The sequence below is a fragment of the Oxyura jamaicensis genome, chromosome 2, assembly GCF_011077185.1.
Source record: "Oxyura jamaicensis isolate SHBP4307 breed ruddy duck chromosome 2, BPBGC_Ojam_1.0, whole genome shotgun sequence".
Classification (NCBI taxonomy): Eukaryota; Metazoa; Chordata; class Aves; order Anseriformes; family Anatidae; genus Oxyura; species Oxyura jamaicensis.
The window spans coordinates 118,164,425-118,190,444 of record NC_048894.1 but is presented as its reverse complement, the minus strand read 5'-3'; the positions used below and the strand labels follow the sequence as shown (position 1 = coordinate 118,190,444).

The following is a 26,020-nucleotide window of genomic DNA, read 5'->3' as shown; positions in this document are numbered from 1 at the left end:
GCTCTTGCTACTTGCAATTAAACTACACCTGTTCTTTCACAGGAGTTGGTTTGAAATATTTTGCATCAAATAATCATTCTGAATACGATGTACATCTGTGCATACATTTCTGTGAGAACACCTGGAAAATCAGGAATTTACATGCCTTCCTGTCCTCAGTGTGCAATAAATGTATCTCTGAGATCAAAAATAAGCCTACTGTTTCAAAATAAGAATGAGCTGCTTATAGCACATAACCTGTTGTACTTTTTACTGCACTAAGGACATTTGTCTAAGACCAGGATCTTGGGGAGGTTTAAAAGTTCATTTACTGCTGCTTGTTGGGAAGTTGAATTCACAGCTTGTCCTCCTGGTGACATCATGCTCATGCCTCCAGCCTGCTGCTATAGTGGAAGAACATGAGCAAAGCTTCTGAAAGCCTTAGTAAGAATAAAGAAAGAGAGAGTAAAAAGAAACTGGATTTATTAGCTGAACCACCTAGAGAAGACATTTATGATGATATCTGAATCTGAGGATCATCAGGGCCTACTAGCTTGACTTCCTTAGAGTGCTGCAAAAACTGGAAAACACTGTAACAAATGAAGCAAAGAGACAAAATTTCATGCCCAATAAACAACACTCAAATAATATTAACATTTTCAAAGAAAGCAACAACACCAGGGGCACAGATAGCTGTCAGAAAGATACCAACATGAACCCAAAGCCAATCCAAATTATGAAGAAGCATTTAGAAAGCTGTTAGGGTGGAACCCCAGTATGATGCATATGGCATTATGGTACATAGGATAGTATAGTACCTAGGATAGTAGAGTAGTGGGGACAACCAGGACGGACACATGACAATACTAGCTTCTCCTAGCATGGTACTCAGTCAGTGAATCAGGCAATTAACAGAGTACATGTAATTTGGAAAATTACCAACAGGTCGCATGTAGCAGAGGTCTGCTTTATGCAATGATAGACTCTGCCTCTATTGACCTCTTCAGTTTGTCAGTGGATTAGGAAGTGCCTTTTGTTGCTCAGAGTTTCCTCCCTGTTTTCTGGTAAGCAGCAGCTTTCTTTAACGAGTGCCGTTTATCTTTTCATTTACTCCCTGCAAAGTTCATAATTGATTTAGCTTGTTATTTAAACTTTAAAAAATCAGGCTGGATCAGGTCATGATGATGAATATTTGACAACATTTTCTACATGTAGTTTTGTCATTGTTTTCAGAATGTTTATTGCAGCCATTGAAAAGCATTTCTGAGGTTTAACAAACTGCCTTGAATTGCAAGCTATTTCTCTCTTCTGAACATCTAGAAGCTCCACTTCAGGCCAACGAACATAGTTTGCAATGATGTAACCTAGCAAGCCAGGACATAATTTGACCATTAAAAAGACACCTCAGATGAATACTCTCAAAGCAGCAGGATGTGAATGAGATATACAGGTAGTCAGGTCTGTATTAGGGTTGATTTTAATACTGGTTGTGTATATGCTGTTGCCTCAGTGCAACTGCCTCCATGGAACTTTGATATGCATTCTCCTGTGATTTATGATTATCCAGAAAAATCTGATGCCTGCTGGCCTCAGGGACAGAAACATTTTTGGGGAGAGTGGAGAATGCTTTAGAAAGACTGAAATGAAGGAAAGAAAAAGCCACTCATGTCCCAGAGGAATACTGTCCAATCCTTCATTTTCTGCATTCTCAAATAATTTTATATTACTTTTGTAAAAACTGCAACTCAGGAAAAAAAAAAAAAAAAAAAAAAAAGCTGATGAATACAACAAATTACATGAAATGGACCCTCTGTTTCCCTGATACATACTGAAAATTCAAAGAGAACACTGCAGCTGGCTGTAGTAGAACAGAACCACAAGCAGAAGATGACCCAAGATCTAAAGTTGTATCATTCTGTCATTGGCAATAAATATGTCATTTTAACAACAAAATTCCAAATATATTTTGGCTGTAATGTCATGAGAAGTTCTGTGTAGTACTGTATATTTATGACTTACAATGAATTCATCTGTTGCTCTGGGTAGAAAACACACATGTCCTGGTCTTTGTGGAGAAAGCAGGATCTTATCACTTTTGCCCTTTGAGCCATAAATCACAAGGGTCCTTTTACAATCCTGTGGTTCTGGGGAATCTCCATCTGTTTTAACCTGCACGCTCCACTGTTGAGCTAAACAAAATAAAAACAACACATTTTCAGTATTTTCAGTCAGAAGAGACTAATGAATGCCTTTGTTATTATTACAACAAAGAATTTAAAGATAACTAGGAGCTTACACCCTATTTTACAAAAAATAGACAAATAGACATTCATTCTCTTGAAGATAAGTATAATGTAAACAAGATTTTACAAACAAAACACAACAATCCAAATATGTGTGCAAGCAGAAATTAATACAAAGAAAGAAAGAAAGTAAATGTTTGGCTATGCTTTTGCATTCCTTATAACAAATTACTTGTTTTAATTGCAGTAATTCATTTATTAAATTTTGGTACTTAAAGTGTTCCTGTGTTACATGAAAAAGAAAACATTTTGGAAAACTTGCATGTGATCCATTTGCAAAAACTGCTAGCTAATACACAGCTAGTCAAATAATGAAAACTAAACCTGGTTTCTCAGATTTTTCTAACCTAATTTGTCATGTTCAGTCTGCTCATGTGTCAGATCATTCATTAGGACTGAATCCAAAATCTAGGGAACTGCAAAGTATTTTCACTGAACTCAGCTCATGGATTTCAGACATTCTTTTTGGTAGATGACATGTATTCATAGCAAAATTTGAAAGTCCAGAATGCAAATCAGAAACTTCAGAAAAACATTCCAGGTGTGTGAAATTGCACTGTGTCTTAAATGGATAATATAGATTAGAAAGGTGCTTAAGTGGTTGATTGTAAATCTTGCCCTGAATTCAAAAGAATTATTTGTAGAAACAACACTTTATCTTGCATGGCAAAGGGAACTTAACAGTGGAAGGAAATTAAAAACCTATGTTTAGACCGTGACCAATACTGTGATAATAGGATAATTGGCTAATGAGATTAACATAAAAGAGAATTATTTCATGATTTTGTGTAAACCCACAATGCAATGTGCTGACAAAATAACCTGTAGAATAGTTTAGTTCTGAAATAAATTAGATGTGATTCTTTTTCTTACTGTACTTTTTTTTTTTCACACCTTTTGTTTTCCTCCACCTGTTTGAAGGCAGAGACTGAATGAAAACTTTTTCTGGTTTTCTTGACTTATGATTTTTCCCCTGAATTTTTGCTTTGTCTTCTTTATCTAAATCTGTTTTCTCCCTTGTTATAGAAGCTTTTTCTCATTATATCTGACTGTTCCCTGACTCTTCTGGGCTCAGTTACAAAACAGCAGGCAAATACACATCTCACAGTCAGTCTGCTGAGTAACACAGGAGCTGAAAGGATCCTTCCATCTGAACTCTTTTTTTGAGGTCATTTCATGAGTCAGATGTAGTATTATGGAAGATGCAGACCTTGCCTAATGAGGAATGTTTGTTGTTTGATATTTGTGCCAGCTTTGAATTTTATCTCCTTGTGCCAGGTTGGCATGTGGTACCCTTCAGGGTGTCACACTCGGTGAAGTCAAGCATCGTTTGAGCTTCTGCTGTTCCTGAGCACTCTGAGGGTTTATGAGCAGATTCAAATTTTTACAAAGACTCTGACATAGCCCTGAACTGCATATGCACTTCAACCATGCCCCATTTTGAAGACTGACACTGGAAAGAGCAGAAAGGAAATTAAGATAATTTTGCATTACAGTGTTTCCCAGGTGAGCTTTCTTTTTTCTGCTTTCTTTCCTGCTTCAGGAGAGAGCAAGCACCAACAGAAAGCAAGGACACATATCTGCCTATCTTCTGCTCCAAGAGGCAGCATGTTTAAAGAAGGTATTTTGGGCAAGGTGATTTATTTTAATTAATGTCCAGGATTGTGTTTTTAATTATAATTTCAGAAAAAAGGCTAAGACACCAGCTGGGAGTTTTCCAGGAAATAAATCAGTGGTTAACAGATTTAAAGCCTCTTAGCATCTGTGACTGCTTGTTCTCCTACATTTGCTTTGAATGCTTCTACTGCTTGGTAACAGAGCTAACCCAGACTCACAGTATTTTCCTTCTGTTCAGCAAATTCATTTAACCTGCTCATGCCAGAATAAGAAAAAAAATGTTTTGTCTAATATTATATTATCTTAGACAGCTACTTCATAAGGATGGCAGTCACCAGACAGGAGACTGATTACTAATACGTACTGGGTTCAGTGACTTCTATATCATTTTTCTGTATTTGGAATTTCAGAAAATCCCAAACTTCAGTAACTCCTGAAAATCAGATAGCTGGTCTTGAGTTGGTAGATCACCTTCTGTACTTCATATGCATGGCCACACACAAAAAAAAATCCCTGATACTACTGAACTACATTAGCTTCTGTTTGGAGTGACTACTGCTTTACTGTGTTATTTTACTTTTAGCTCATGTGCAATAGTATAGCCATTTTCTTTGAGACATCAGTATAATATTGCTAAAATGAATGGTGGAGAAGAAACAGACTTCAGAAACAGAAATAAATCTCCATATTTTCTCTTTGCTTAAACAGTATAACCAAAGATCTTATTTCACATTACAGGGATATATCCAAAGACATATTATAAGCATTTGTTGACTTTAAGGAATGAAATGAGATCAATCATAACAATATATTTCCAGAAATTCTTTTAACCACTAGTTTGGAGCCTGAAAAATGATTGTAGAAAAATTGTGAAAATCAAACCTTCAGCAACTTCTGTGCATAGCAAATTGGGCAAGGTAAAACATGAAGTCAACATTTTGTTATATAATTCAGAAAACTGAAAAAGGAAGGATTTTTTTTTTTTTTGTCTTCTTTCAAAATACTAACAACTTATGTGTTGTTAGAGGAATTCCATCTCAGTTTTTAGGACATATTATTCCAGTTTTCTTATTCTGGTGAAGCAGGACCATGCTATTTGAAATTAAGTAAATCTGTGATTGTTCTTACTCCATTAGCAAAAGCTTGCCAGATAGTGAATGATTTGAAAACAAAGGAAGTCAAAGGAGAATTTACTGCATATTTTCTCTTTTCTTATGAATTTTCTAAATGTCTTAATACCAAAAACCTTTCCCAACACAAGGAGATCCAACCTAGAAATACCTATTAACTGAACAGTATTCATTGAAATTGAACTGTATTTTATGTACTACTCACAAAAGCCTATAATGCCACAGAGTACCCTACAAACCACACTGCAGGAACTCAGCTCATTTTAACTGACTGCAGAATGGGCAACATTTGAACATGTTTGTGGTTTTGCTTTGAGAGAATATCTTTTACTAGGTACTCCAATTATACTCCACCTATTTTAAAGCAGAAAAGGAAAAGAAAAAGAGAAAACGGAATGAGGAAGTAGAAATGTAGGAGACTTTTAGAGAGTGATGTGAAGTCCCATTCTCCCTCAGAATGACTTCATCATTTGTGATTTGAGAGCAGCTATCCATATTCTCTGCCAATACAATCTCCTTTGTCTTTGTTTCTCTTGCATCAAACATAGATGGAGGAATCAACCGAAGATGAGTATATCTGTTCCTATGCTTGATTTGACAAAGCTTTTCCATGATCTACAGATGTACAAATGTTGCTGAAAAAAATTGATATGGGCCTTCTGCATCTAGGCAGAATCCATAGCCACCAGCAGCGTTTACAGGGATCTGGAATTTATGCTTCATTAAAGCTGGCATAACAGAGGCCTGTCTGAAAAAGAACTGGGAGTACTCAAGTAACTTGCTTAGCAATGACAACTTTCAAACTCTCTGATTTGGCTTGGTGGTTATTAGCTTGTTAGCCTTTTCCAAAGAGAATGAGATTTCTGACCTTCAGAGTGACTTACTACATGTTGTTTTTTTTTGTTGTTGTTGTTGTTGTTTTGAAACTTTTGCTTTAGACCTGACCTGAGCATCCTTATCTTTATTCTGGAAATAACCAAATGCCAAATTTTACCAATCAACTTTCTATGACTTTTTCTGAAGCCCACTAGCAGAGTGCAGCTCACATAGTATATCACTACATGAATGCATAAAATATTGTCTCCCTAACAGCAAGACTGCTGCATTCAGGAAATGTATGTTATATGGAAAGTTTGCACATCCGCTGTGAGTGGAACTGCTTATCACTACTATCTTCTCTAACATGTAAAATTTTCAGTGCTGCAGATGCTGGGAGAACTTAAGGCTTTCTATTCTAAGACTCTTCACCTCTGGAATTTTATCAGCACTAGCGGTACTAATACTAGTACTATATCACAATGGATTGACACAGAACTGAATATAAGACAACTTTCCAAACCTCCTGTGCTTGTTATCATATTAAAAATCTCAATCTTTTTCACTTGCAATACCTCTGATATTACCATTAAGACAAAACAATTTAAAAATGAACAATACTGAGATCAGCCCTGATCAACATCTCTTTTACAAAAAGGTATAAAAAGCAGTCTCTCGTCTATTTCATTTCCTCACTGGAATGAACTCTTGTGTAAAGAAAAAGATGACTAAAGAGAAGTTCAAGCTACGGTGTTGCATAGATAATTGGCAGAGGACTTCCTATAAAACTCTCTTCTTTATATCTTCATAATTCAGAACCTTTGATCTCATCCTAATTATGACACATCCCCGGGTCCTCCTGGACATATTGCCAGTGTGATGTTTCACAAACTGATAAAGCATAAGATGCTCCTTTCACCTCATAATCAATGTATTGTGCCTTAATGTTCTTGACATGCACAAGCTTTCAGCAGCCTTTGAATCTCTGCCTGCTTATAGTAACATAATAAAAAATGAAGCTGTACTGAAAAAAAAAAAAAAGGAAAAAAAAAAAGATTAGTACTTAAATACAGTCTATTTTCTGAACATAAGGTGAAAATAGATATTATGGCTGCATTTCAGAAATGTGTGCTGAGCAGAATGTAGAGTACAATTCCAAGTCATTCTTATGAATATCAAATTTCTCTGTGGGAAAGTCTTTATTTACCTGAGTTAATCAGTCTCCTCTTGTAAAAGTTATCTTGCCATGGAACAATAAAACTGTTGGCTAAACTGATTGATTGAATGCAAATGAATATATTTTCACTGAAACTTCAATTATATTGAGAGATCAGCACTCATGATACAGAAGGCAAGTCACTGTTTTCAGAGCTATACGTAAACATTACTTTATTTACTCTAGTTTCTCCCATACTGTTCTCAGACACAGTTACACAGAATATGCATTTACAGTAAAATATTCCTAAAGAAATTTGTATCAGTCTGTTTCTCTTGTCTGGTTAGGGAGAAGCACAGAGCTGGTATCTCACACTCTGAACACTTGGGAGGTCCTAGCGTATTATGGTGCTAGTCTATGGTGCTAGACTGTCTTTGTAGGCATATAAATAGACAACTGGGTGGGCAGTTTTTTATTAAAATCTTCTAACTAATCCAAACAGGTTTAGTCAACAAACTGAGTGTACTACTTCTAGTTTCACTAACACATTTGGAGCTTAATCTTGCATTATTTCTGGCTACTTTGGGAATGCCCTGGTGGACTTTGAACTGAAAATGCTTCTACTGCCACTTCACAACACATCTTTCAACATGCTCTTGTTTGCCAGGGTATCTTTCCCCATGTATATTCCCCATGACAGCGACATTGAGAGCAACACTTGAATCTGTTCTGAGAGGAATTCCTGGCTGATTTCAGGACAGAATAGTAGAAATATGAAGAAAAGCAGAAATGGTTTACGAACAGCAGGTTTTTCTCAATTACTTGTAAAGAGTTTATCATTTCTGTAGATCATCATTAGCAAATTTGTATTCATTTTCTCTCACAGTTGATAGCTTACTTATATGATGAAGTCACTTGCTCACATATTTGCCACTTACTACTGATTTGGAAGTTAAATTCAAGCAGCAAAGACAAATGTGTTAGAAAACAATTCTTACCTTTAAGGAATGACTTCTTTGAATTGACATCTTCTAAAATATTATTAGAAAAAAAAATGATGTGAGCAAGCTTTTTATCACTTTTTTTTTTCTTAATTTATGGTCATATTCAGAAAGGATCTTCAGTAATAATTAAGCAGTAAGTAACACTGTATTGTTACCACAAAAAAAAAATAATAAAATAAAATAAAATCTGTAACAAAATACTTACTTTTGGCAGTTAGCTCTCTCTGAGTTTTCCCATCATCTTGATATTCATCTAACCATCTTTCATTGCATAAATAAAATAATAAGATTAATAACAATTATCTGTATTGATAATAAGCAACAAGTAATCTGACAATTGCTTTCTCTTTTATATATATATATATATATCAAATTAGGTCTTCAAACTACCTTCTAGACCCAATTTTCTTGTATGCTTTCATCAGAGTTAGCACTATTCATATAGGGAGAATTTGGCCCACTCTACTCCCAGCAAACAACGGGAATTTTCATGTCTGTTTTATGAAGTGCTATAGTACTTCAAATTAAATACAAATGAAGTACTAAGCATTTACAGGATCAGATACTCAGTTGTATATTTTGAGGGGTTTATATAATCTGCAGTGGTCATTTAGATTCATCATACTTAACAGGATAGATAAAACCTACAGATCTGGAAGTTTATAAAAATTCTACAGATATGCAACAAATAACTGTGTTTTTTAAAATTATTTTTTATTTTTTTCTTTTTACTTTCCTTTTCTGTTATGTGGATGACTTAAGAACCTTTCCTGTAGATTTCCTTTATTCCTCTACTAAAACACACTTGTACTCCTGCTTAATCCCCCTTACTGATACAATAACATTTTACAGATATTAACAATCTCACTTATTTAAAAAAGAAAGTGCTTATTATTAGCTTCTATGCTATTGGCTTCATGCTAATGTAGCCTTTGTTTAAACTTAAGGATCCACAAAATGTTTCACTTCTTGTATATAACAAAACTATGTGATAAATCTGCAATGCATGAAGTCTAGACTCCACTACTTATTACAATTATGGTTGTAATAAATGACTTGATTAATTTTTGTGAACTATCTTCTCATTGCCTCCTAAGGGGGGAAAAATAAATAAATAAGATCACTACCAATTTATAGAAATAGAACGCAAACTTTGACACATTGGCAGCACACTTCTACTGCAAGTAAATGACAGAACCCCCCTAGTTCTATATGTAATTTCCCTGATCTTTTATTTTCTAAGATCTTAATAACTTACTTTTGACAAAGCAGTTTTATAGAGATTCCCATGTGTTTATAAAGTGTTCGTCTCTTGAGGGAAGTCTCACAAAATCTCCCTGACATTAAAGAAACAATTGTCTCATTTTTCTCCTATTCTAATAACCATCTTCAATGCACACCAAAAAGAAAAACTAAAACAAGAACATGATCATCAGAATAATACTCAAGAGGAGTAAATGGTTCTCAGCTAATAATTTCTATGAATCTTGCAAACTGAAAACTTGTTGTTTTATGTTTTAATTTGTAAACAGGAAAGATTCCTAAAGAAGAAGAGTTGTTTGAACTTCTACAGATTTTCACATCTTTAAGGCACGGTTCCCAAAATAACATGGAAACCATTTCAGCCATGTAGCCTAATCTCACAGATTCTGTAAACCATATACAACAGGATATACGTAGCTGGATCTAAATTATATTTTTTTCATATTGTATTAAATATGCAGAGGTAACACACACAAATCCCTACTTTTGCCTATTGGTATATTTAACTTTTTGTTGTTTTTTTTTTTATTTTTATGTTGTGGTCATGTGATTCAACCTACTGACAGCTAAAATTTCAGGTTGCAGTTGCCTCCGGTAATCAAATATTTGGAAGAACATGCTCTTTAGTCGTTGTTACAATTGAGAGAGTCAGGCATTTTCCAGTTTTGTCCATAGCAGAAACATTCTAGACCTACTAAGATAGAGAAATAGAGATTTACTAAATAAAAGGAAATATTTTAGCCCTTATCTAGTAGGAAAGTTGAGGGCTTTCCAAGATTTCTGGTATGTATATAATGTTTTCAGTGACTGAGAAAGAGGTATTGACCAAAATCAGTATGTCTAGATCCTTACACATAATACTATTTTGAAGATAGAGAACTGAAAGCTTATTTATTTTCATGTGGACTCTGTATAATCAAGAGAAAGGAAATATCAATGCACCCTTTCTCCAGTTTTGGGCTTCTTCACATTAGGGTATGACTCCTTTTGCTACTATTCCAGCAAACTTTAGCTTCAGAAGCAAAATTCTGCAACCCTTGTCCTTTGAGAAACTCTTGGGCATTGCTCACATAGCTAGGCTGTGTGCACATACCTTTTCTGCAAAATTTTCCTCAGGTTGCCAAGAGTGTAACAATCTAATTCTGCTTCTCCATGAATGACATACCTGTTACAAGGAAATACAACCTCCCGAGCTTCCTTTCCTTCCTTATATTTGACCACAATCTTATCCAGGAACCATCCATTGCCTGTGTCGAAATGAAAAAGTTTATAATCTAAAATAATACTTCTGTCAAAATAAAAAAAATATATATATATAAAAGCCCAGACTATATTTTTTCATCATAAAAACAGGTCCCATTAGGACAGAGCTCAACTAAATAGATGAGATAAAATAATAAAATGAAAGCTTATGTCTCTTCGAAGAGGTACAATGTTAATTCTTCTCTGCCTTGCTGTTTTAATCTTAAGAAGGGGGATTTTTTTTTCTTGGAGACAAGTATATGCATATATCTGTGAACTGCCAACACCATCGACATCCCAACCTACATCTTTTGATTCCTTGTGATCAGGCACAAGGATGTTAGGACAAATCTGCTTATGCAGTTAAATAAGATCTGTGTTAAAGCTGGAATTTTTGGTCCTCTGTGAGTGAAGTTGTTATTGCATATAACAGTATTAATTAACAGACTATTAATATCTACTCTTTCCATTTGCATATGTTCTTACTTCGCTTCTGAAAAATATATGCTTTAGCTTTTACAGTATAGGCAAATTTGCATAAACTGCAAAGTCAAAATACTACGTCAGTCTACATGAACATTATATTAAAAATTCTGATAGAAACAAATTTGAAAACAAACAACAGGTGTTCTTCAGGGCATGTGATGAGCCTTCCCAAACGCTTTTCAAATTTCCACTTTTAAAGCCTATGTTTCAAGGGCATGCTTTTGTTTATCTGTCCTCTATAAAGAGAAGAAAGAACCTTCTTTATAGAGATTTACTATTATTTTTTTTTTTTAATATGAAATATCATAGTCTTTATTGAAGTCTCTTTTTGCTTTCTTGCCCAAGGAAATAGCATGAAGAATTTTCTTTTGGTCTTGCAACAGCAGCAATTTAAATTTATATAGTATTTAAATCACAAAGCACCTAAGCACTTTATAGTTTTACCACTGAGCTTAATCACCTTCTACCTGAAACTTTGTGATAGGTCAGAGAATTCACTTTAAAGTAAAGCTACATAAGTTTTAACATACTTTTGGATTCTATAAAAAATATAGACATTAGTGATATGAATAGGGAAAAAAAAAAATATTCAAGTAATAAATTCATTTATCATCATGAGATTAACTGAGCTATGACTGCTACTGGTTTACTGCATTTCTAGGAAGAAATGTTTAAGAACTTGATCTCACCAAAGAAATAGAAATTCCCATAAATTAAAAGACAGGGCATTGTTCCAGTCTTGTTTCTGTTGGCTTGCTTGTTTGTTTTTTAACAGAGCTTTATCTTTGCCACACACAGGGAGAAAAAAGTAGGGCTGGCAAGCAAAGCGTTTATAATTTTCATTGATACAAAGCATATATTAGTGAACATTGAAAAACTGCACAAGAAAATTATTAATCTAGTTATTCTCTCAGTCTTCCCTTTCCTTTCCATGTCTTGTTGCATTGACTTTTGAATCCACATTGTGTTTGTAGAATCCTCTAGTGTTGGCTGAGTTTCTCTTAGCTGACTTGGTCAACCTCCTTGATATGACAGTGGCCACCAGGTTATCACTGGGGATCTGTATCTGAAGCTGGAGTGAAGCTGTGGGCCTTGGGGTCTGGCACACCCAGATGCCTGCAGCTGAGGAGAATGAGGATCCAGAGCCATTACTGGGCAGACTGAGTGTCTAAGGCCAGCTACTGGAGGCCTGATAGAACCATACCATATATTATATGTATATATTACATTATACATTATATATATACACATTATGTATATATTTCCCATTGACAGACTGCCATTAGGTTCAGCTGGACAGGGCAAAAGGATGAAGCCATTGGTCCTGTTTATGTTTATATGAGTGCTGAGTATCAATTCATACTTTCCCTAACAGTGGCAACAACTGTCATATGGTGCTTTTCTCCCATGCACCAAATGATAAGACAAAGGGAAATGGCCTCAAGTTGCACCAGGGGAGGTTTAGGTTGGATATTAGGGGAAATTTCTTTACTGAAAGGGTGTTGCAGCATTGGAATAGACTGCCCACAGAAGTGACTGAGTTACCATCCCTGAACGTCTTCAAGAAACATATAGATTTAGGACTTAGTAGCATGGTTTAGTGGTGGAGTTTAGGTCAAAGGCTGGACTAGATGATCTTAGAGGTCTTTTCCAACCTCAGTGATTCTATGATGCTATGATATTTATGCTGATTGCTTAGATCACTCCCAGTGCCCATCCTAGTGACTGGTATGCAAAGCCCTTTTCAAATACCCTGTTTTCACAGTGTCTGCACCACCCACAATTTGTCATGTCTCACAAGGTATTGCCTGAGTCATACTGTTACTTGTCAGCACATTGTAGCAAAACAGCATGAGAGAGGTTTTGGTCAGAAGTAGACAACTGTCCTATTTTCCTCATGCTCTGCCTTCGTAGCTGCATCCGAGTATGGAAGCCCCTAGAAGGAAGCAATCTTTGTCCTAACAGGAGAGCTTGCCCAAAAAATGCATGGATCAGAATGCCAATTCCCCTTCAAGACTCAGGTCAATGGCACATTAGGACACTTAGCAAGCTTCCTTCCATCCTCTTATACTTCATACAGAGTTCAGATGCTACCTCCTTGGGGCTAGTCTACTGGCCTGTCCAAGACTCACTAGCAAACAGGCAGAACACTTTGAAACTGATCAAAAAGAAGAAACGGTACAGCAACGGCTTGAAGGTTTGTACAGAGGAGAAGGATCTTTCAGCAGATAAGACATCATCTAGTGACATACACCTGGCCAACAGCAAAACCCTGCTGTCTAAGACAAACTTTCCTTTCTTTGTTGTTGTGATGGCTGTGGGAGAAGATCTATGCCCTGCAGTCTGTGACCTTTCCAACAGAGTTTACGAAAAGGACACTGCATTGTGGTACACCCCAAATACTCTGACACTGTGCAAGCCTAAACTGGGTCCCAAGGCACATAAACCAGATGATTATAAGAGCATTTTCCATCCATGCACCTACAAAGAAACCTGCAAAAGATAACTGTGACCTTGACCCTAAACCTTACAAAGCTCTCTCTCTCCTACCCCAAAGAAAGCATCTATTCTATGCTCCTTCCAGGGCACTTCTCAAATCAAGACTAAAGATCTCCTGCCCTATCACTCAAGCAAGTGATATGATTCAACTAAAGGACAGCACCACCTCTAAAGGAACCCTTTTTCTCCCTTCTCAACATGAAATAACTGGGTCTCTAGATGGCCTCTCTCCTGAATTACCATCTTTTTCTAGCTCTCAGTCTTTCCTTTATCCACTTCTCAGTCACTTCAGGCCAGGCTTATTTCAGGTTAGTTTGGGAAGGAGTTCAAAAGAGATCTGTGAGATCTGTCTGTGGTGCACACAATGAATGATTATTTCAATTACCTAGGCATAAATAGTACACATAGAATTCAATCCATTCTTCTGTTTAGACAAATAAGACAGATTTTGAAATCCATTAAGATCAGTGAGTCTGGCTGCAGATTTGTAATGTTGATTCTGTGATATAGCTATGCTGCCTATTGTGTGAAGAAAGGTGAAGAAAGAGGAGTATGGTATGGTGTACTGGGGGATAGAGTGAAAGTGGGCACCACTACACTGCCTTCAAGGTTATGTCTTGGCATGTCTGTATATGAAACTCTCAGGTATGATCATCCGTATTGCTGAAGGCAACAAACTCTACAGAACTACAAAAACATGAGAATCAGATTTACACCCCATACCAAGACCAAACTAAGGCTACTTCTACACAGTCACAAGTCTGCTCACAGCCTTAGTCAGTACAGTCAGTAAACTGGGCATTGCCTGAGACCACTTCATAAGAGAGTAGAATAAAGATGCTTTCCTAATCAGTGTGATCTTGAAATGCTTTATAAACCCTTCTCTTCACTTAGACCCTTCAGAGCCACTAATGTGCAAACATATTTGCAGTATTTACATCTTCCATGCTTTTAAATGCTATCTTTCTCTTCAGTTACTTTGTTCCAGAGATGGATAATTCAAGGGCATCAATCAAAAATTAATCTCATTGGAAATTCTTTTTTTTTTTTTTTTTTTTCTGAAAACTCTACAAACTAAATGCAATGCCATGTACTGGATTAGGTCCACATTGACTTGCACAGATTAAATTAACAACCACATCTTCTCCCATTGCCCAAAGGAGCAAGGACATAATGCTATAGCTATTCAATATTTCCTTGGTAGTAAAGAAGCTGTTGAATATCTTTTATTTCCATTCCATTTGATCTTCACTCTTTGTTTAATGAAAGACTATTTTACCTGTGTGAGGAACATTCTCATGAATTTCCTATATGCAAATAAACAATGCTCTGTTACAAATAAACTTGAAACAGAGTGGATTATCTGGTATTAAAACGGTGTCCTCTTTGCTGACTATTACCACTGTTTTTCACCATCCCATCATGGTGACTACTCTGCAGGAAGACTTTTTTATCACTGTAAGACCTTCTGTCCCATTCTGAATGAAGGATGCAATATAAATAGTGCTCATGATGTTTAAAAGGATTTGAAAACAGATTGGTCTCTAGGAAGTTAAATCCTACCTGGAGCAGCTCCATCATGGCTAATCAGAACTTTCTCCAAGTCTCCCAGTGAGACAGCCTTTATGAAAAAAATGTCCATCTGTGGAAACATACAAGGAAAATAATTAAGGTTTTAACTTTAGCTATCATTTTAACTGTAACAGGATAGAATAGTTACTTTTTTTTTTTTCCTCTTGCAAAATGAACATGGGTATCTTATATTGGTCCTGGCCAGACAGTGAGGATCTTTTAAAGCTTTCTGAGGTGAATTACACCTTTAAATTACTTCACAGAGATAGCACTTGATTCTTTTGGCATGACACAATGATTAGTTGCAAAGAAACTTTTGGTCATTTCTACATTTCTACAATACATTTTCTAGTGCCAAGACTAGAAAACTTGGGAATAAGGATTTAGAACTTGATTCTAAAATTCGCGGTGGTCTGCTCACGAGAACACAAATGCTATTGTTACTATTTTATCTGTATGTCTCATATAAATAATCAACAGTATGCAAATTCTACTGTCTAGTGCAGTCAGTAAATGACTGATGCAAAATCAGCATGTAAAAATTGTTCATCTGATATAATTATGTATGTAATTTTGCATACAGAAAATATGTGAGAAAGCAGCAAACTGAATAAAAATTGTAAATAAGAAGATATTTACATTTGTTAAAGAAATATTTTGCAAGTCATGATTAATTCTTATTGATCAGAAGCAGCATTGCTTTTACTTCACCTGTCCGTGTTGAAACTTTACATTATTGTTCTTAGATCTGTGAAGCTTCCTTTTGCCAGCATCTCCTCTTGTCCCAATAAGATTGATATAAACATCTGATTCAGCACCAAGTTTAGCCCCTGTGTATACATGGATCTCGTACACCAGTACTAGAAGAAGAAAAAGCTTGAAATTAACCTTATAGTTTGTACATTATCCAAAAGCTTTCCCAACAAAATTTGGCCAGAAAACTACCTTGATTTTCAAGTTTGGAAGTAGCAACAGCCAACAGCTATCAATACATTTGTCAAAACTAGGTTCAAACCTTGCATTTATCTGCACCAAAAAAAATGAAAATAAAAAACTCTAAAAAAAAAAAAAAAAAGTTTTTATGCTGAGTATAGCAGTCCATCTGCTCAGCAAAGCAGCCCATCCAGTAAATGTTCCCTAGTGCTCCATTTTCTTCTCTCACTCTGTGTTGAGTATTCATGATTTCACAATGTAATTTACAAAATCATTCTAAGTTATCTGGAGACTATCTAACTGTGCCTAGTCTTTGTTTCAAACAATAGTTATATTTCACTTGTTCTAAGGCATTGTCTACCTCCAGATTTGTGCAAAACAGAAATTTCTGACAGGTAACCTTCATGTGACCTTAAAACGAGAACAGTAATCATGAAGCCTCAGATATTTAGATTTTCACCTCACATAGAATGTTGGGTAAGAAGACAAATGGGCTCCCTCATCAGTTAAAGATGGATACCCAACTACTTTTGAAGGTTTCAACATTTATCACTAGAGTATGTTAACACTTTTAAAAGTAGCTCTCAATTGAAATATATTTACAACTTTTTAATGTCTTTCCTTCTAGTCTAGACAAAATTGAGCACCTTCAAAGAGTTCTAGAATATAATTCAGAGTTACTGTATTAATATATTTTATACCATAGCGATACCATTATAATTATCCAGACATGCAAACTTCTTTTAAAATAAGTATTTGTAGTAATTACATAGTAACCCAATTTCATTGCAGGTTTTCTCATTATGACTTTCCAAAAAAAAAAAAAAAAAAAATCCTGTTTACTTCTTAATGGCAATTTTTCCATACATTGTTTGTGTTCTAACCACAGCTGGCCATTTCTGCTGCAATCTAGTAGATCACAAAGATTAATGTTTCATTAATCAATAATTTTAATAGCTCTTTGGAATAACACTATTTTAACATGGAACTAAGATGAAAACAGAAAATGATCACAAAATGCTTTCTACTGGACAGTATCCTACAAATGTTTATTGAAATCTTATTAATTTTAAGCTACCAAATAATTAGTAGAATCTGACATTTCTATAAATTTTCATTCATTCCTTCCTTTTCCCAAGGCTGCTTATAAAACTCAAACATCACATCATCTACAATCATTGAAGAATACTTATTTATGATTCCCAGCAGAGAAGTTAAAAAGGTAGTAAAATAATACTGCAAATAATTAAGGGTAGAAAATACCCACATATGTACTCAAAAGTAGGAAGGGAGAGTTGATGAATAGACTGTATGCTCAACCAAATTAGAATATTTTTAATTCATATAAAATTACCCTGAACTGGCAAGGGCACTGTCTCCAACTCCATACCACTATTACAACTATGACTCAAAATAGGAGTGGCATGTCCTGATCATTTTTATTATTTTCTCTACTGCCAACCATTCATTGCAGCTCTCACATCCATGCATTAGAATATCACCTGTGACATTCACCTGTTTAGCCTGTGACATGACTGATCTCAGTAATACACACACATTAAAAATTTGGCAGAGCCTTATAAGAACTAGCTGCAAGGTTTCTAACAGAATGAATCATGTTCAAAAACTGGTACGTATGGCTGGCATGTAACAAAGAGAAATAGATCTGTTAATTATCATAATTAAGCTATATGTCATTTATTATCAGAGAATCATGGACTCACAGAATCATAGAATACCATGAGTTGGAATGGACCTACAAGAATCATTGAGCCCTGTCTCCACACAGGACCACCTCAAAATAAGACCATGCATCTGAGAGCGTTGTCCAAATGCTTCTTGAACTCCAGCAGGCTCAGTGCCTTGACCACTTCCCTGGGGAGCCTGTCCCAGTGCCCGACCACCCTCTGGGTGCAGAACCTTTCCCTAACACCCAGCCTGACCCTCCCCTGTCCCAGCTCCATGCCGTTCCCTCGGGTCCTGTCGCTGTCCCCAGAGAGCAGAGCTCAGCGCTTGCCTCTCCACTCCCCTCATGAGGGAGCTGCAGGCCGCCATGAGGCCTCCCCTCAGCCTGCTCTGTGTGGGCTGAACAAACCAACTGCTTCTCATATGTCTTGCCCTCTAAACCCTACACCATCTTTGTTGTCTTCCTTTGGACACTCTCTAATAGTTTTATGTTTATGTGGTGGTGCCAAAACTTCACACAATGCTTGAGGTGAGGCCAAGTACTCATAACTCTTCCTATATCACAACTCCTACTGTGCTCATACTGTGTGTAGATTAGCAGCAGAGGACCACATGCACTGTTTAAAGGACAGAGGATAATGAGTCAAAACATGCTATGAAAGGAAACATTTAAGAAAGCAAAGAGCCGTATTGATCATGAAGGGCAAAAATCTTTCAGGGAGAAGGGGAAAGTCGCATTTCCAAACCAAAACATAAATATTATATTCATCTGTTACAACCCATTTGAATAACAGGGCTGGACTACATGTGGAAGGCACTACAAATTAGTAAAAGGTGGGACAGATCAACAGATCATGAAGTCTCCTCCATGCTTTTACATTCCTGCTTACATTCTCAGTTTTGAAAAAGCAGAATATCTGTGGGAGGCAAGGAAAGGGCATAGACTGATTATGCTATGACTGTTTATATACAAAGATTGGTATCTGTATTACTTACACCTACAAGTAATTTCTGTGATCAAAACTGCAAAACTTCCGTAACTATAAGCACTAGTTTAAAGCATAGTCTTTTTTTTTCCTTTTTTTCCTTTTTTTTTCCTTTTTTTCCTTTTTTTCCTTTTTTTTTAAAGAAACCCTTTAACAGTAAATGATTACAAGAAAAGAATACAAATAAGTTCTTTCATTTCTGGAGGGCGACCAAACTAAATAGTTTAAGTACAGGACATACTAGAACAGAATAAGAGATAATTATATCACAAAACAAAAATATTAACAGATAAATAAATGGCAGTTGCTTTTGTAGCACCGTGCTTCTCTCTGGTAACCAGAGAGATGATAATGATCTAATCAAGTACAGCTTTCTATTGCCACATGCCTAAATAATTCAGTCTGAAGCAGAAAACATGTACATGTTGAAATGTAAAGAACTGGAAAATATTTTCCATAGCTCCTTGTGTCTATACATCTCTCACCATCTGGAGAACGTTAGGTCTGGCGTTTATTTAGGCTACACAATCTGTATTATTTAGAAAGGAACCTCCTTAAAAAAAGGACTGGTTTATGCTTCAAATGTTCATATAAATTAACAATACTCTGTGAATTAGGCTGCTATATTAGGATAGTAAATGTAATGTTAACTTATCTTATCTTGCCTTTATCTTACAATGCATTTTATCAGAAACATAAGAAATAAAATAATAATCTTATAATATTTTAATAATAATAATAATAACAAAGCAAGGAAAATATTCTAATATTCTCCCAAATGTTCTGATGTGCCACATGCCACTATAGAAAAATGCCTGGACAGTATATAAGCATTCACTAAACAGGTTGTGTAGGTTAAACATTTTCTGTAGAAATAGACCTGGGTACAGAGTAGCTTGACTTGACGCAGTTTTTTTAAACTGTCAAGTAGTTCCTCTAGATTGCAGAACAGCTACAAAAGATGCTAGTGTTAATGGCTGTTGAGCTAGAAATTGCTTAAATATAAGAACAAGGAAAAGCACGCCACTCTGTAACAGATAAGGCAAGGTACACCAGTAGTTTGATGAGCACAGGAGACAGGTACAACCAAGTCTGGAGAAAACCTACCAGCTGAAAATACTGCTGAGATAAAACTCACCATCTGTGAAATTTGCCTGTTTGTGGGTTTCTGATCATTGTTTGTTGTGTGCGTTGAATAAAATTGAAAGACCCTAAATATATATTCAGCCTCTGTATCTCTGGTTTCAATTCCTTTGAGAAATTAATCTATTCCAAGGCCCCCACTGCTGCCCATCTGAAAAATAGACGCTGCAGTAAGAAAAAACAATCACAAAACTTTGATAATTAGAACTCTATAGCCTGATCTTCTGTACGGTAGTAGAAATTCCATTTTACTATACACTATTGATTTAGTGAAACTACATCAACTGAAAACTGGCGTGATAAAGCCAAGAAGTAGGCAAAATAATTAGGGATAGAAAAAATGATAGAAAAAAATGGGCAAAAAATGGGATAGAGAAAGTTAAAAAATAAAGTCAACTACTGAACAGAAGATAGGGAATATTATTTCAGTGGTCTAAGTGAACTGTCAGACGCACATCTACGCAGTTCTGTCTAATGTGGGACACATTGAAGTAACAGAACCAATGTCTTGAAAAATTCAATAACTTCGATAAAAGATGTAAGAGGATTAATTAACACAGAATAGTTGGAAAAAAATCTCAGCTAGCACTCACTAGAAAAGAAAATGACCTTTTAGAAAGTAAATGATTGAGATCTATGAATTCCTAAAAGAGTAACTTAAGATAAGTTCTATAATCAAGCAGAAAACTCTTGGACATGGGTGCATGGATGAAAAAGTTGAAACAAGGGAAGTGAAATGTTTTCAGGCAGATGTGATGAGCTTCTAAAAGGCTCCATGAAAGACAGACACTAAAGCAGCATAGTTACTATGCTTAAAAATGGCACAGGAACCTAATGCCAAAAAGAATATAGAAGTCACTGACCAGTCAGATGTACAAGCATCAAATCTCGTTCACTCAGTAAAACTGCACTAATACTACCTCTTGAAATGTTACCGTGACAATTCTGGTGTTTTGTCAAGTCCTAAATCCAGCTTCTGGCTTCTACTGATAACATGAGAACATGAACTAACTGGATAAAGGGGAGAAAGAAATTAAGATTTTTTTCTCTGATTATTAAGAAAATGTAACCTAAAGGCATGTAAGGGCGACTGAATGCAAGTTAAAGAACCCCTTTTTCACACTCCTTATTCTGAGAACTTGAATTGGGGTCTACAGTGTAGAAGTTTAGGTATCTTCGTGATCACTTGCCAATAGCAAGAGTTAGTTTAGCCCCAGTTTGCAAGCAAAGTGTATGACTCTTATTTCCTTTTGAGGGAGTAATGTACAGAATTCAGTCACCTATGATATTTTCCTTTGGAAATATAAACAGTGAGGAAGCAGTACAGGCTGCATTGCATTAAACACTAAGTTAATATTTTGTTATGTTTTGAGAGGAGAAGATAATAATCTTAAAAAGATTAATGAATTTATCAGTGAGACTAACAAAAAGAAAGTTTTTGCTGCAGAAATATTTGTCTTTTTCTGCTGACTTCGTAAACATTACAGTCTCATTGTTAGCTCCTTCCAAACTAATTCTACTACAAGAAAAACACAGTCATTATTTTAGATTTTGAGTGAAGAGCAGATGAATTCCAAATAAATAAAAGTATCACATTACTTATAGTACAATAGATAAGCTTCTTCTGGATTACTGCTGAGCCTAATGACACTGGTATGCCTACAAGAGCACACTAGTTTGAATCAAGAAACTGAATTCCCTGATTGGACCCCCTTGTTTCTTTCTTGTTTGTAGCACAGAGTGGTTTTAGAGAGGAAAAAAATAAATAAATAAAAATTTTTTAAAATGTTCCAGGAAAACAATTAGGATGATCTTGACAAAAACTGGCCATCAGACTACAGGAACAGTCTAGAAAAAGCCCGGAGTAACTTCCCCTTAAATATGTATGATGGATTTCTAATGTTGTATTCTTAGCTCATTGTTTTTTTTTAGCACCTACAGATTCATTGTACCAATCCACTCCCATCAGTCTGACAGTGTAAACAAACAAGTGGGCCATAGAATATAAAATCTAGAGAGATGATAAATGACGTACAATGGTAAAATTATCACACCTTTTCTATTCAGCCCTCACTTAAGACTGGTGGTACAAAATATTAGTACTGTGTAACATGGTACTGCTCCAGGTTCTTATTTCCATATGACGTCTGCTTTAATGAAATGGTCATTTTGGCTTGATTCATTAAACTGAAAGGAGGAACCTCTGTCATGGGATTTTTATCATTGACTACTTACCACCTGATTTGTAGAACCAGTGTTTGGTACTGCTGTGACAGAAGGGTAAAATACAGATTGGGGCAGCATTAAGGCTAAAAGAGAACAAATTCTTAATGGCTGATAGTGGTTGAGATGTACTATCTTCCCCAGAATTGAAACATATATTATGTGAGGAGTCATAAATACAAAAACACTATCAGGTGAAGACATTTCAGTTAGAATTACAGTTCACAGGCTTTACTCCTGATATTTAGAGAAATATTCTAAAAAAAACATATGGGAAATTTTTGAATGATTTAATATCTGTAATGACTATCCTAGGAGTAGAGCACTGGAAATTCAAGCTAAATCCTTGCATGTGAACACCTTCTTTCCCTGTTCAGCCTCAGTACTTAGGTATATAAGCATAATATTATGTAAGGAAAGGCCATGGCATGAAGGTTATCTGCTCATTGTAGCTGTAAGTACCAGGAGATAGCCTTTCAGAAGCTGCTCAGGGCAGCTGGGAAGAAAAATACGGTTTGCTAATAAACTATTCTCAAGTTTTGGGGTTGATAAAAGTTTCCAATGATGTTTTCCTATTGCTGTTTATTTGCGGAGGAGGGAGGAGGATAAGGGGAAAAGATGTTTAGTCTTTGGAGTCTGAGTCTCTGGTCTCCCTTCATTTACTCTCCTGGTCACAGCCCTGGCTTGTAGCAAGACAGTTACAGCACATCTCTAGCGTGCGCTAACACAGTTGGGGAAATGTCTCCAGTCAACTGTCAGCTGTAACACTGCACTGCCAAAGTCTCAAACAACTGCCCCCAAAACATCGCAGCATTACAGACTTAAATTCCCAAAACACCCGAGCAGAGCAACGAACAAACCTTCCTAGTCAGTCATTTTACCTTCACTATTATACAAGATCAGCCACTTCAAAGAGAAACAAAACAAAACAAACAAACAAACAAATAAATAAATAAACAAAAACAAAAAGCAAACCCTGTGATGCATGTAATATAACATAACAGAAGAAAATTTCTGAACTGTTGTTCAGATTTCATAGCCCCGCAATTTCATCCTGAGTAACACAGAGAAGGTAATAATCTCCAGAAAATTTCAACTTTGGGGAGAAAACAAACAAACAAACAAAACCACTTACTAAGCAATTTTACAATAGGAAAATGAATCCAGGCTGTTAACATAAGTAGTCGGTGCCTCTTGAGTGCTTAAACAAGAATACAAATTTTGTAGAGATAATGCTTCAGTCATTACTATTTGCTTCAGTCATCTTTTGCATTTTTTCAGTCAGTCAGCACATTCTAACCTCTTTCTGTATTTGTGTGCACATTTTCCCTAGTGGAAAAGTCTAAATATTTTGAGCTGGAATTTTTCTGGCCACAGACTCAAGATTTGTCTTCTGTCTCAAATCAGTACAGGTATTTCTTCAGTTATATGAACATTCTTATTTGAAGTTTATAGTCAAATAAACAAAAGAGTAAGAAATTTTGAAACTTCTCATATCTTGCATCAACTTAGATCAGAATTTCAGCTCTACCTGGAGTTAATCAGTTCTCCATGTTAGGTTGGGTGATAGAGGTTGTCTTCACACCCACAGAGGAGCACAAATAGTGGTGGCCGACGCCCAAATAACACCCTGTTCTGGCTTCTCCCAGACCTATCACAGAAGCTATCAGCCCATCTTCATAAGCACAGGGGCACCAGGGTGGGCCAGAATTCAAAATAAGGACTCAGACAAATGGACACCCTGAGTGATGCTCTCCCAAGGCTGTCCTCAGCCACAGAGAAACCCATCATGACAAATTAATGCCAGAGCATCTTTCAGACTGCTGGATGTGGGGCATAATATGGAATGCAAAGGAAGAGCATTTCATGGTGGCACGGGACTTGTGATGTTTAAGGGAGGAAACAAAGGCAGGGAAAAGGATGGATTTAGGTGATTTGGGGTGGAAGAAATATGGGAAAACAGAGGGATCAGGGAATCAAGAGGATTGGTGACAACAGTTTCCTAGTTAGTATGGTCGTCAGGCTGTGTTCTGTACCTGATGATCAGCACTGTCTGTCCCACCTTCCTCTTATCTTCCTTTGTAACTCTTTTTGCTGCAGCCTCAGGGGCTCATATATTCATGTGACAGCAAATGGAGACTGGGATCCAGGGGCTGGACAGTCTGTGTGTGAGCCCAGCTGCCATAGGCACCCATACATATACACACACGTATATATGCATTCTCACTAGCAGACTTCCATCCTGGTCAGCCAAAGGGGGGAGAAGGGTCAGGTTGATGGTGTGGTCTGACAGTACAAGTGCTCTGCAATTCTGTGTTGTCCGTGTGGCTGGCCACGTGTAAATGTATATGGGTGGTGTGCACATGTGCTTTGTATGTGTGTACCTAGTGGGAATACATGTCCAGCCTCTCTGCTGATTGAACATGCAGCTGTGTCAGTCTCAGCTCTCTTGGGCTGCCAGATATGGTCGCTCTGGCTTCTGTGTTGTCATGATGCTACAAAGCTAAATCAAAAGCATTCAAAATAAAGCTTTTCACTTATTTTCATTGGGTAACACTTAAGTAACTTACCTAGTTCAGGACACAATCACCAATTTCCAACATCCGTCACTTGGAAAATAGTTTAACAATTTGTTGTTGATTATGTGTAACATAATGTAAACTAAATCAACAACATTGACAAATAAATAATCCATTTCATTTGGTAAACGAAAAACAATGTCTGGAACTTCTAGAAAAAAAATGACATGGACAGTCAGAACTACTAAGGAAGGTTACCAAAGTGAGAAATTTGGATGGAAATGAAAGGATTTCAGAGAGGAAGTTAAAGAAAAGCTGTCAGAATCTGCAAATAGCTTAGGAACTGAATAAATTAGAAAGAAAAAAAAAATAAAGACAAGAAATCAAAAATCAACTCCACAGTTTTGGGTCCTTGTTGGGTATATAGTAGAGTTTGTTTGGAAAAAAACAAAAAAGGGATAAGAGAAAAACTATCCTTTCTTCCACAGAAGAAGCTGGGTATTAAAGTGTTAAAGAACAGCAATTAAAAAAGTGTGCCTTCTGAGCCTAATTTGTATTTGTTCGTTTTGTTTAAAGTTTTCAACACATCATTTTCATAGTTAAGTAAGTGTATTATCACTAGAAGATACCAGATTGAACTGAACGTACGGGAGACAAATTACTAAATCATATCAGATTATCATTAAGTAATAAGTAGTACATCAATTATTCTGCTGGAGAAAATGACTTGATGTGGTTTGTCCAGTACTTGTAAGCAATTAGCTTTTAAATGGGAAATGCAGATGGATAGTGTTTCATTTACTTGTTCTTGAGAAGCTAAATAGGAAATCCTTGGGAGGCCTTGCTGAGTTTATATTGATATTCTATTTAAATGTGCCTAAAATCAATAAGTAATTTGTAAAACTTACAATTTCAGGAAATTTCCAAATCCTTTCTAATGCATCTTTACTTAAAATTTTGAGACATATATTTTAATAAAGATAATGCTCCTGCAAAAGCAATGAAAGATTCAGTAATAGTATGATTTAGAAATCTGAATAAACATACTGTTTTAAAAATATTCCTAGCCTTTCAGCACTGACCTGATTTTTCAGTGCATTTCACCTTGCTTCATCACCTACAACCACCTAAGTAAAGTACACCTACCAGAACATTAGTACTTTTCTATCAATGGGTATTTCAGAACACATAATGCAGATTAAAGTTCTTCGTGTTGACTAATTGTTTATATAACTTAAATGTCTTCTCCACCATTTTTCTACTGTACCAGAATATGACTTATTTAACTATAAGAAGCAGCTGTGCTTCTTACACTCCGGTATATGCACCATGGGGTCTGGTTCATCCTGATCAGTCCCAGTTTTTGAAATCTTGTATTAAATTCACTAAATACTCTGTAGAATAATTATTAATTAAAAAGAAAGAAAGAAAGAAAGAAAGAAAGAAAGAAAGAAAGAAAGAAA

General features: G+C 35.9%; 1 protein-coding gene across 7 annotated transcripts in view; it reads right to left on the bottom strand.

Annotated features, from left to right (window-relative positions):
- The window catches only part of RP1 (RP1 axonemal microtubule associated), a 217,760-nt gene that overhangs the window by 86,028 nt on the left and 105,712 nt on the right, over window positions 1-26,020 (bottom strand). For 5 of the 7 annotated variants that reach the window (XM_035318571.1, XM_035318573.1, XM_035318574.1 and 2 more), the window contains exons 27-32: window positions 15,779-15,927; window positions 15,059-15,137; window positions 10,434-10,515; window positions 8,211-8,266; window positions 8,000-8,032; window positions 1,999-2,168 (exon numbers count right to left, since the gene is read on the bottom strand). In XM_035318571.1, coding sequence (XP_035174462.1) covers window positions 1,999-2,168; window positions 8,000-8,032; window positions 8,211-8,266; window positions 10,434-10,515; window positions 15,059-15,137; window positions 15,779-15,927 — 569 coding nt within the window. Of the gene's footprint in view, window positions 1-1,646; window positions 1,718-1,998; window positions 2,169-7,999; window positions 8,033-8,210; window positions 8,267-10,433; window positions 10,516-15,058; window positions 15,138-15,778; window positions 15,928-26,020 lie in introns of all 7 variants that reach the window. The other 2 variants (XR_004748453.1, XM_035318572.1) reach the window with 2 other exon arrangements.